This window comes from Ruditapes philippinarum, unplaced genomic scaffold (genome assembly GCF_026571515.1).
Source record: "Ruditapes philippinarum isolate M1 unplaced genomic scaffold, ASM2657151v2 ctg12812_1_1_1_1, whole genome shotgun sequence".
NCBI classification, from domain to species: Eukaryota; Metazoa; Mollusca; class Bivalvia; order Venerida; family Veneridae; genus Ruditapes; species Ruditapes philippinarum.
This window is the reverse complement of record NW_026861506.1, coordinates 47,678-60,435: the sequence shown is the minus strand read 5'-3', so window position 1 is coordinate 60,435 and position 12,758 is coordinate 47,678. Positions and strand designations below refer to the sequence as shown.

General features: G+C 33.5%; 1 protein-coding gene across 1 annotated transcript; it reads left to right on the top strand.

Annotated features, from left to right (window-relative positions):
- The first annotated feature begins 527 nt into the window (after window positions 1-527).
- Window positions 528-8,209, top strand: LOC132715877 (uncharacterized). Its single transcript, XM_060698969.1, has 4 exons — window positions 528-5,687; window positions 5,957-6,139; window positions 7,088-7,270; window positions 7,637-8,209. The coding sequence occupies exons 1-4, from the start codon at window positions 5,423-5,425 to the stop codon at window positions 7,825-7,827; spliced, it is 822 nt and encodes a 273-aa protein (XP_060554952.1). The 5' UTR covers window positions 528-5,422; the 3' UTR covers window positions 7,828-8,209.
- Window positions 8,210-12,758: the final 4,549 nt, after the last annotated feature.

The following is a 12,758-nucleotide window of genomic DNA, read 5'->3' as shown; positions in this document are numbered from 1 at the left end:
ATCTACAGTGTATAGTCCATTGCTGGTTTTACGGAATGCACACACTCACTGGACTAACTTCGCCAAAAAAAAAGTTATGCTAAACTAAAAGTATAACATAGAGGTATGCATGCTCTTCATTATTAGCACACTTGCAAAATGGGGGCATTCACGTCCTATATACACAGTACTGGTTTGCAAAGTTATGTCCAGGTTTAAACTTAGAATTGCATGAAATGTTTTTTATGTTCTGGTTATTGAAAGGAATTTACTCAAACTTCACACACATTTGACTTAACGTTTGCATTTACATGTATCTTCAAGCACTGTGAATAGCCACACGCTCTGTCTTACGGACAGCTCTTGTTATTTTGCTTTTGTTTGGTCTACATTTTATGCTCTTATATGTCAGTCATATTTGAAACACAAGCAACATTGTAAGATAAATGTTATTTTTTCAGAAACATCAAAGCAGGTGAAGAATTGTTGTATGATTATGGCCTAAAAGACCTACCGTGGGAAAAGGTAAATTTGTACTCTTATTTTAGCCCTCATAAATTTCTAGGTCATTATATTCCCTGGGTCGTGTCTGTCCACGCAGAGGTTGAAAAGATTTAACCATTGGATCATTGTCTTGGATATTTTCAATCCCCAAATATAATGATACTCCAGGAAGTTTTTTTTTAAGTTTTTACTGTATGTACATAGTGAAAATCAGTTACCCCTGGTATGCAGCCTATTTTGACTCTAGGGCTATAATTTGAACAATCTCAATGCCTTATGTAATAATTTCTAAGACTTAGACTGTGTGAGTCTTTACAAGAAGGTTTTTTTTTATTTATTATTCTTTTCATTCCTTTTGGTTGCCATGATGGCAACCAGATTTCTGTATGGAATCAAATTATTTGAACAACTTTGGAAGCCCTTCACTCAAGTTGAAGGATTTTTAGCCGAGTTACTGCTCTAAAATAAAAAATGTGTTTTGCCCTATTAATGATTTTTAGGTCTCCTGCTTTACCATAGCTACAACATGCAATTTGCTGTCATGAGGTGACACATTTCATTACTGATGGACCTTGTATTTGAAAAGGGAGTGAAGTGCAATTCAGGAACAGCAGCCCTCAGTTTTAAATGGTCTTAGAGGGCAAGAAATGTGTCTGAATCTTAGTATTAGAAACACTTAATGCATATTTAAATTATTTGACACTAGAAATAATACTTAAAATTTCAAATTTTTGCGCTCCCAATATCTACTTATTATCTTCAATAAGATTAAACAATTGAAGAGATCAATATGTAAAAGAGTGGCGGCGTGGCCGAGTGGTTAACGCGTCGGACTAGTAATCGAGGGATCGCTAGCTGCGTGGGTTCAAAACCCAGACAGGGCTAAGCCGTTGTTTCTTTGAGCAAGAAACTTAACACTCATTGCTCAGTACTGGTTGGTTCCAGGAACGGATTCGAGAGTGTGTCTATAAGCTTATAGCTTCCTACACAATCGAACTAAAATAACTTGTGTATAAACTAATATGTAATAGTTGAAAAATAAGCCACAGAATTCAAAATTTGTATGATCATTGTATATGCTGTGTATATGAAGAAGTCCTACATGCATGTATATTGCATTTTTTTTACAGAATAAAATCCAAAGTAAGATTAAGTCAGGTTAATTTGTAAATTGTTAAAAGTTGTTAGAAATTATAGGGTTCGACACTAACACAGTCCCAAGATCCCGAGGGGACACCAAAAATTGCCAAGGTTTCCTTAACTTCAAATTCAGAAGTTCCATTAGGACTATGATAATTAAAGAGAAATCATCAAAATGAGTGATATCTATTATTGTGCAACATATAATTTATCAACACATTTTAAATATCCTTCATAATTTGACACTGAAAATGAAAATAGTGCAACAGGTCTATTTAATTTATGGTACTGTACCATAACCCTGCTTGAAAAATTAACTTTCCTTTGATTTGACTTGTCTTGATTATATTATTTAACAGTAAGTATAGTGTCTTTATAATTAGTCCTATGCATTGAAAGAAATAATTTTTATAATCAGTCCTATTCATTGAAAGAAAGTTAAGTTACAATTTTAGTTTGTTAAATTTTAAAACAATTTTACTATGGTTTTTTAAAATTTAAAGTAATAATGATTTAAGGGACTTGGGACTTCCGATTTCCACAGCAGAAGTTCCGTAGGGATTCTTGGCTGAAAAATAGGGCAAAAAAATATATGTCAGGTTCAGGGAACATGACCGACTCTAGTTTTTTAATGCCGACCCTAAACTTTTTTTTGACTCAGTACGAATTTTTTTGGGTACATAATTTTTTTGAGTACAAAAAATTTAAAAGGTTTAAAATTTTTGAGAACTAAGATCATTGATGTTACCCTCCTAATTTTTTGGACCAATATTACCTGAACCAGACATAATTTTTTTGGCCTTAGTGTCAAACTCTAAATTTTTAGTTGTTATTTTATCACAGGGAATTGGCATATTTTTTGGGCAGTGTAAAAGTTCCAGCCATAAAAAAAATCATACCTTTTGTGGGCCAAGTAAAATCAGTTAACCAGCTATCTTTTAAAAATGAATGTGCTAATTGTCAAATTCTTTGTCACTATGCACATTTGACTAAAGCTTTTGAGATTTTTTTCAGACATTACCAAAACTTTGTCAATTTTATATCAAAACAATTTTCAACGAAACATCAAATATATAATACTGTGCATTTTTTACTAGGGCATTGGTCAGTTTCCTCTATACGACCAATCACCAAGCTTGTTTTGTAATAGGAGTGAGAGGCCTCATATGGGGTGAAAAAGCATTGTATAGTATCAATTTATTTGTGCTGACGGAGATGGTGTACGAATAAAATTTATGCATTTTAAACACGGATTAAACAACATCGGGAAAAATGAATGTTCACACTCAAGTATGGTGAGAATATCTGCATTAAGCCTTTTTTCTTGGCTCAGAATTTCACTTGTCCACTAAGCAAAAAATTTGTTGAGCCAGCAAAAAGTCCAGAGTCAGTTTAGTTGGGCATAATCAGTGTTTCTTCCAGCCCCAATTTTTTAGGGGTCATTTTTGACCCCCTACATTAGATTTTAGGGGTCAGTGGAAATTTTTTAGGTTATGTGTAACCTGTAATGAAAACCAATGCAGTTCAACATATTTATGTACATTTTAAGATGCAAAGGAAAACTGAATATGCCTTAGAGTTTAAACATTTACTCTTCTTATTTTTTTCATAACATCAAAAAATATAATAATAACAATTGATGCATACCAAAAAGTTTCATTCTGGACAAAGTAAAAGGCCAGTATTAATAGCCACATCCACTAGAATTCAATCAACCATTGATAAATTAAGTGGGAAAAAAATGTTGCATAAAAATCATCCGTAGGTTCTCCATAAATGGTGAAAATTGCATTGAAAGTACTCCAGATTGCTCCTATTACAACTGTCATCGCATTACACCTGTCACTTGTATCAGCGAGTTTATAATTGTTAACACGTTTGCATCATGTTCATTGCGTCATACATGAAAAAAAGCGCCAAAAACGCGCTCTGGAAGAAACACTGCATAATAATTCCGCAATTGCTGGAGACTCCTACATTGCTTACAATTATTTTCATTATCTGTTGCATCTGTTTTTGTTTCTTTACCTCCTATCCCTATGTTTTTAGCTTAAGCTGCAAAACAGACTGCTTCTTAAATGTAAATATTGTTTTTGCTTCAGTTTCTTTAGAATTTACCATTTTGCAAAATTAGGCATGAAGTTTTAAATAATGAGGTTAAATAAACTTTAAACAGCTACATAAATGTTCATACTCAGTTTTAAGTCAAAAAGTTTTTTTCCAATTGCTCATTATTTTTCGTGATTTACAGTAACATGATTTCATGACAGCAGAAGTTTCCAAGTCAAATTTAATGTTTGATACTGTTAAGAAATACTTTATTTGCTAGTAAAGGAAATAAGGAACTGATGTACTCAAAATCATGTAGTGTTGATAGGGCTGTCATTGGTGGAAAAGTTTGTATCAACATATCAAAAGACAAATATTGATGATATATCAACTTTGACAATGAAAAAACATATAAATATGAGTAATAAATTGTCATCATGGTCTTATGCATGCTTATATTAGACATATTAGACATTACAAATACTACAAACAAACAGCAAGATCTTCTGTTTTTTTTTGTCACTGACACCTGAAAATGGAATTAAGAGTTCAAGCTAGCTGTTGAAACCTAGTAGAAGTGACTTCTCTTATAAGGTGAAATAGAAAGGTATATTCACACGGATCAATATTTGAAATTGTGTATCAATATTGCAATATGACAGCCCTAAGTGTTGATATATACATTTTGCCCATTTTTATGCTCCCTGAAAATTTTTTCGGGGGAGCATATAGTCGCCAGGTTGTCTGTCCGTCCGTCCGTACGTACGTCCCGAATTCGTGTCCGGCTCATAACTTTGTTTCTTGAAGTCGGATTTTAAAAATATTTCACATAAATGATCACCATATTGAGACGACGTGTCGCACACAACATTTGGGTCGCTACCTTGAAGGTCAAGGTCACGGCATGACCTTGCAGCATAATCATGTCCGGCCCATAACTTTGTTGTTTGAAGTCGGATTTTAGAACTATTTCACAGAAATGATCATCATATTGAGACGAAGTGTCACAAGCAACATTTGGGTGGCTACCTTCAAGGTCAAGGTCACAGCATGACCTTGCAACAAAATCATGTCCAGCCCATAACTTCGTTATTTGAAGTCAGATTTAACAACTATTTCACTGAAATGATCACCATATTGAGTTGACGTGTCCCGCACAACATTTGGGTCACTACCTTGAAGGTCAAGGTCACAGCATGACCTTGCAGCAAAATCGTGTCCGGCCCATAACTTTGTTATTTGAAGTTGGATTTTATAACTATTTCACAGAAATGATCACCATGTTGAGACAATGTGTCGGGTGGTACATTTGGGTCGCTACCTTGAAGGTCAAGGTCGCAGTATGACCTTGCAGCAAAATCGTGTCTGGTCCATAACTTTGTTATTTGAAGTCGGATTTTATAACTATTTCACAGAAATGATCACCATATTGAGACGATGTTTTGTGCACAACATTTGGGTCGCTACCTTGAAGGTCATGGTCACAGCATGACCTTGAAGCAAAATAGTGTCCGGCCAATAACTTTTTTATTTGAAGTCGGATTTTACAACTATTTCACAGAAATAATCACCATATTGAGACAATGTGTCACGTGCAACATTTGGGTCACTACCATTCTCAAAATTCACCTCAATAATTATACAACTAACCTTTTTTGTGAAAAAGTACCCATTCGGGGAGCATCACCCATCTTTGATGGTCTCTTGTTATACCCTGGTATAATGAATTTTTCTTACATTTTCTCAACTAATGGTTCAATTTCAGTGCGAAGAGTATTTTGAGGCAGCTTTTGTTGTTCTAACAAAGTTTAAAAAAATGCATTGTTTTCCAGCAAACCCAGAAAGTTCCTTCAACAAAGGCTTTGAAGAAACCAATACAAAAATTGCAGAAGATACTTCATGTCATGACCCTAACACTGAAGAATATTCTCTTGACAAATGTGATAATGTCTTATGTGACATTGATCCTGGTGGTGATGCGGTCCACACAACTTCTACTCCAGAAGGAGCATTTGGTATATAATTTTTGATTTTAGCTTTTCAAGGCCTACTTGTAATGAGGTGCTACATAGGGATTGTGTAAAAATGTTAATAAGAGGTGTTAATTAGAGGTGCTACATTTTAGGTCAGTCTAAGTACTTGATGAAAGATAATGTTTAAATGAATCAGTCCTTGATTAAATCTTGCAACACAGTTCAGAATATTTTAATGTCTTAGTATGAAGAGTATTTTTAGGCAGCTTTTTCTTGTTGTAACATTGTTAAGAAAGTGCACTGTTTTTTAGCAAATACAGAAAGATGTTTCGACAAAGGTCTTGAAGAAAACATTACAAAAATTGTAGAAGAAACTTCATGTTATGACCCCTGCACTGAAGAATATTACCTTGATGAATGTCATAATGTCTTATGTGACAGTGATCCTGGTGATGATGCTGTCCACACAACTTCTACTCCTAAAGTAGCAACTGGTATGTAATGTTTGATTTCAGCTTCTCAAAGTTCACTTGTAATGAGGTGCTACATAGGGAGTGTGTAAAAATGTTAGTTAGAGGTGCTACATTTTAGATCAGTGAAAGTACTTGCTGAAAGATAATGCTTGATTGAATCAGTCCTGGGTTAAATCTTGCAACATAGTTCTGAATATTTAATTGTAATGCCATAATTTATGCATCATAGACTAATCAAAGGAAACTCACTGTATATTTGCCAACTGTAGTGATGTATTATAAGGAAACAGGATTTTTAGCTGGACTTTTCATAAATATTTGAGCTTATGCAGTCACCCATTTGTCGGTGTAGGCGTCCCTGTGGTAAAGTTTTTGTGTGCAAGCTGGTATCTCCATAACAACTGAAGGGAATGGATTGAAACTTCACATAGTTGTTCTCTGTGATAGTATTACATGATTGGCACAAGCCCCATGACTCTTTATTTGCTTTTTTGCATAATAATGCCCTCTTTTTTCGACTTAAAAATTCTTGTTTAAGTTTTTGCATGTAAGCTGTACTTTTTCGAACAATTTTTTTTATGTTTCAATTAGGTAAGCATAATACTCAATGGAGCACCCTTGTGACAAGTTTTTGAATAGTCAAATTTGCTGTTTTTTTTTGTCACTGACACCTGAAAATGGAATTAAGAGTTCAAGCTAGCTGTTGAAACCTAGTAGAAGTGACTTCTCTTATAAGGTGAAATAGAAAGGTATATTCACATGGATCAATATTTGAAATTGTGTATCAATATTGTATTGAATGAGCACCCTTGTGACAAGTTTTTGAATAGTCAAATTTGCTGTCTTCAACAGTTGCTGTCCTCCCGACAGCTCTTCTATATTCTCACCTAATATTTCAGTCTTAGTTTGAAGAGTAATTTGAGGCATCTTTTCTTGTTCTTACACAGTTTTATGTGCATTGTTTTCCAGCAAAGGAAGAAAGTTCCTTCGACAAAGGGTTTGAAGAAACCAATACTAAAATTGAAGAAGAAACTCCCTGTCATGACCCAAAAACTGAAGAATATTCTCTTGACAAATGTGAGAATGTCTTATGTGACAGTGTTCCTTGTGGTGATGCGGTCCACACAACTTCTACTCCAGAAGTAGCAACTGGTTTGTTATGTTTTATTTCAACATCTCAAGGTTCACTTGTATTAGGTGCTACGTAGCAAGTGTGTTGAAATGTTAAAAAGAGGTGCTACATATTAGGTCAGTCTAAGTACTTGATGAAAGATATTTAAATGAAACAGTCCTAGATTAAATCTTGCAAAACAGTTCAGAATATTTTATTGTAACTTAATATCATATGCATCATAGACTTATAAAAGGAAACCTACTGTATGTCTGCCAACTGCAGTGATGTATAATAAGGAGACATAATTTTTTTTTCTCAACTAATGTTTCAGTCGAAGTATGAAGAGTATTTTTAGGCAGCTTTTTCTTGTTGTAACATGGTTAAAAAAGTGCATTGTTTTCCAGCTAAGGAAGAAAGATGTTTCTACAAAGGTCTTGAAGAAAACATTACAAAAATTGTGGAAGAAACTTCATGTCATGACCCCTGCACTGAAGAATATTACCTTGAAGAATGTCATGTTGTCTTATATGACAGTGATCCTGGTGGTGATGCTGTCCACACAACTTCTACTCCTAAAGTAGCAACTGGTATGTAATGTTTGATTTCAGCTTCTCAAAACTCACTTGTAATGAGGTGCTACGTAGGGAGTGTGTTGAAATGTTAATTAGAGGTGCTACATTTTAGGTCAGTCTAAGTACTTGATGAAAGATAATGTTCAAATGAAACAGTCCTAGATTAAATCTTGCAACACAGTTCAGAATATTTTAATGTAACTTAATATCATATGCATCATAGACTAATAAAAGGAAACTTACTGTATTTTTGCCAACTGCAGTGATGTATAATAAGGAAACAGGATTTTTAGCTTAACTACTTATAAAATATTTGAACTTTGCAGTCACCCATTTGTCGGTGTAGGCGTCCCTCCATAACAACTGAAGGGAATGGATTGAAACTTCACATAGTTGTTCTCTGTGATAGTAGGGTTTCTTAATCGGACAAAAATCATAATCGATCATCGAAAATAATTGAACAACCTTTTTCGATCAATCTTCGATTATATAATCGAAACATTTATGATAACAAAGTAAATATGTACAATGCACATGTCATGCTTTAATATTTATAAGAATTCCATTCATATTTTATATTTTGTGTAACTACCACTTAATCAACTGAAATAAACTAGTTACTCATGCTTATGTTCATCCTGGAGTAAAATATTTTAATCAAATAAATTCATTATATCTATGAAATTATTATGTCTCAATTCCAATAAAGGAATGAATAAGCTATGTATGGGAACAAGAGAAGTTGGTCATTAATAAAAATGCCAGGTTTTTTTAATGACACTATATATTTATATTGTAACCATCTTTAGATTAGTGTGTAGAATAATTTTATACATATCTTCTTTGTTTGAAGTAAAAACATGTTTATTTAATATTTACAAATAGACTGTGTAGCAATTTTCTAATTTCAAATTTGAGCATTATTTTTTAAGTATGTCTGTAAACTAGAATGCCTCACTGTCAACTATTAACCTCATGGTCACCAGTATGCTTTCTCAATTTTAATGAAAATTATTGGGTAAACCAAAGCTCAGGCTTTAATTTAAAGTGTTGTTATAATACAGTGAGTCACTTAAGTAACAGCAAGAAGATAAATAACCGATAATCGATTATTGAACTTTGTATTCGATCATCGCTAATCGATCCTATAAACGATCAATTTTCGATTATACTCGATCATCGTTTAATCCCTATGTGATAGTATTACATGATTGGCACAAGCCCCATAACTCTAATTTGCTTTTTTGCATAATAATGCACTCCTTTTTCGACTTAAAAATTCTTGGTTAAGTTTTTGCATGTAAGCTGGTATCTCCATAACTGCTGAAGAGTTTTTGCCATTTTTGGGACAACTTAATGCAGTCTCAATAATCAAGCATTGATGTGCTCGATTAAACATGATAACTGCAAGCCTTAGATTTGTACCTTTTCAAACAATTTTATGTTTCATATAGGTAAGCATTATTTGGCCTCGATATTTGACACCACCTTATTTTGGCAAGGACCACCTTATTTTAAAAGCCACTATTCTGTCAAACCACTTAGATTTTCTGGTTGATCCAAGGCTTATTTGAGAGAGAAAAGCACTTTTGTCAAAAACATTGTTATATTCTTGGTGTTTGAAATCATTTGTCCGATGTACATGTATATTGTTCATTAATCTCTTACTAGTTCATTAAGTTCTTAAGTCATCAATAACTTTCATTTTAAGTTGCTAAAATTGAGTTTATGCAAGTTTACTGGGTCTTAACTTTACGATATTAATTTAGGTAGAATCTTCATTCAAATGATGCTTGATACTGTGAAATTATTAATATTCGTTGGGGATTAATTTTCGTGGATTTCGTGGTTCTGGTAAACCATGAAATTAAGTCCCATGGAACAAATTGTGCCCAAAATAATGTTAGGCATGAAAAATCAGTCAGTTCAATTCAAAAAGCTCGTTTTGGTATGAAGTAAGTACAGGTCAAAAGGTCAATGTCACTAAAAAAAATTCAATGGGCTGTAAAATAATAATGCATATACCTTGATGAGTTCCGCCTGCCACACCGATTCTCAGGTTAAAGGTCACATGGACCATACATATATGTATGTATGTAGTTATGTAATTGGCCATAAAATGATAGTGCATATATTCAGGGACTTGAATATTAGAATATAGATATACTTCCATGAAATTTAACTTCATCTATTTATGTCAAAGGACAATGTCACTGGTACCTGATATTTTTTAAAATGTTACAGGCCATATTGAAAGTGCATATAACTAGGGACTACATCTTGATGAGCTCTACCTCTCTGAACCATTTTCAGGTTCAAAGGTAAAGGTCAATTGGACTTGTTTTAAGAAATGCAACTGGTCATAAAATGAACGTGCATTTACCCAGTAACTTCAAACTTCCTACATGGATGAACCTCATTGACTTCTTCCTGCCACTTAAAGTTTCAGGTCAAAGCCTCTTGCAACCTGTAAAATGAAAGTGCATATGACTTGTAACTTCAAACATCATTTTTGAATGTAATTTTATCATTTCAACCTTCTACACCTATTTTCAAGTCATTATGCCAGAGGTCAAGTTCACTGGCATCTGTTTTAAAATTGGTGATGAAATGACCAGGAACTCCAAACGTCATGCATGGATGCACATTGATGATTTCTACCTCCTTCAGTCATTTGTGGTCATAAGGTCAAGGTTAAATGTGTAAATCGAGCTTTTTACTAATCCAGAGCCATGCTGCTCATTGGACAGCTCTTGTTTAAAAAACAAATTGACTTTTAACTTTTTAAAGTTTGTAGTTTGTTCTCAATGAGAGTCCATGATGCTTAGTATAAATAGAATGTCCTGAAAGAAATTTAACTTTACTGAAGTTGTCTCTGTATTTTTTTTTGCGCTTTGACATACTTGTTTAATATTAGAATTATGTATGTTCATGAAAATTAATCAATATCTTTGATGTGAAAGCATAACTTATGTTGAAAATAAAATATATTTTATCTTGAAATTCTTGTTGAGTTTACATCTCAATTGATTAAGAAGAAAGGAAAATAAAAAAATATATACAGTAGAGCTCCACCATAAACCACCCGTTTGCATGACCAGTCTGCTATTATGATCAATTTTTCAAAGATTTTTTTTCTTATTAGAGTCTTTCTATCCAAAATTAAGACCAACCTGCTATTGCCTTATACAACTATTTTTTCCAAACAATAATTTTGCATGTATTTAGACCATACCTGTTAAATTGTTTAACCATGCGTGACAACACTAATTTTCTGTCAACTGCTGTAGTCAGTATTGTACTTAATTATTAACCCTTGTCCTAACAACATCATGAACGAGTTATTGCAGTTGCTAATTGAAAGATATAATAATTGTCAGATATTCTTCATGTTAAGGTTTTCCTTTTTTTTTAAATGGTAACAAAAATAACCAATTTGTAACAAGAAAATAGAAGGCTTTGTTAATTAATAATGATATTTTCCGATTTAAATTTAGTTTACCTGTTTATTATTCTTGAAAGTTTTGTTCATAACTTCTGCTTTCAGTTAATACAGTGATACCTTCTTAACGGGTGTTTTTAGCCCGAGTATTCCATAAGAGTAAGTAGAGCTATACCAGTCGGCGTCGGCGTAACCACTTATGTTTTGTAACATCTCAAATATTTTCAAAGTCTGTTTACATATGTCTTTGAAACTTTGCACACATGTTCAACATCATAACTCCCAACATGTACACAGGAGGAGATAAATCTATCAAGCATTTAGACAGGATTATGTCCCTTTTTCAACTTACAATTTACGTTTAAGTTTTTGTACCACCTGAAAATAAAGTTGATTATTGGCTTTGAAACTGCACATTTGCTTACCATCATGCCCCAAATGTGATCACTGGAGGAGGTAACTCTATCAAGCATTTATCAGAATAATGCCCCTTTTTCGACTTCGAATTTACATTAAAGTTGGTATACCACCTCATATTTTCATATTACATTGATATTTTGCTTAAATACAAGTTGAAATTTTATACACTTCTTTGAGAGCCTAATAAGACTCTCCAAGGCCTATAACAGTAACATTGATTTTAAGAAAAAATGGCCCTTTTGTTAAATTAGAAAATTTTACATTATCAAGGCTCTTTTACTATTAAGCACTAAGAATAGTCAAGCGACAGCTCTTGTTATGCTGTACTGATGCTGTTTCTGTCATTCCAACTATGAGCTACCATAATTTAATAGTGATACAGAATTTAAATGGAAAGTATTATCTTTAAAAGAAAAGACCAACAAGCGGTCTGGTCTCATTAGTGGGGTTCTATTGTATATTTAACCCCAGAGTGATCTTGGGAAGACATCCAACCCCAAAATGTATCATTTATAATATGATTTCCTGATGTCATCCCCAGAACAACCATTTGTGCAAACATTTGGAGACCTCGCAGTGGTTTTGGACATCAGACTCCACAATGTCTCTCCTGGCTGTATGTCCGTTTTCTTGTCCGGAGCATAACTTGAAAACCCTTGGAGATAATTTGTTTAAACTTCATACAGTGGTAGAGGGCATTGACGGGGAGTGCAGTGTCAAAGAACCATAACTCTATTTTGCCCGGTTTTTGAATTATCTCCCCTTATAGAAAAATCTTGTCCGGGGCATAACTCTAAAACTATAAAAGATATCAACATGAAACTTTGTAGGTGAATAGATCTCAATGGGTAGATGTGCAGTGCATAAGAACAATAACTCTTTTTGTCCTAATTTTGGAGTTATTGCCCTTTGTTAATTTTAACACTGAACTTTGTCCGGAACATAACTCTAAAATTATAAGAGATATCAAGATGAAACATTGTAGGTAGATAGATCTCATTGAGTAGAAGTGCAGTGCAAAAGAACCATAACTCTGTTAAGCCTCATTTTTGAATTATCTCCCCTTATAGAAAAATCTTGTCCGGGCATAAC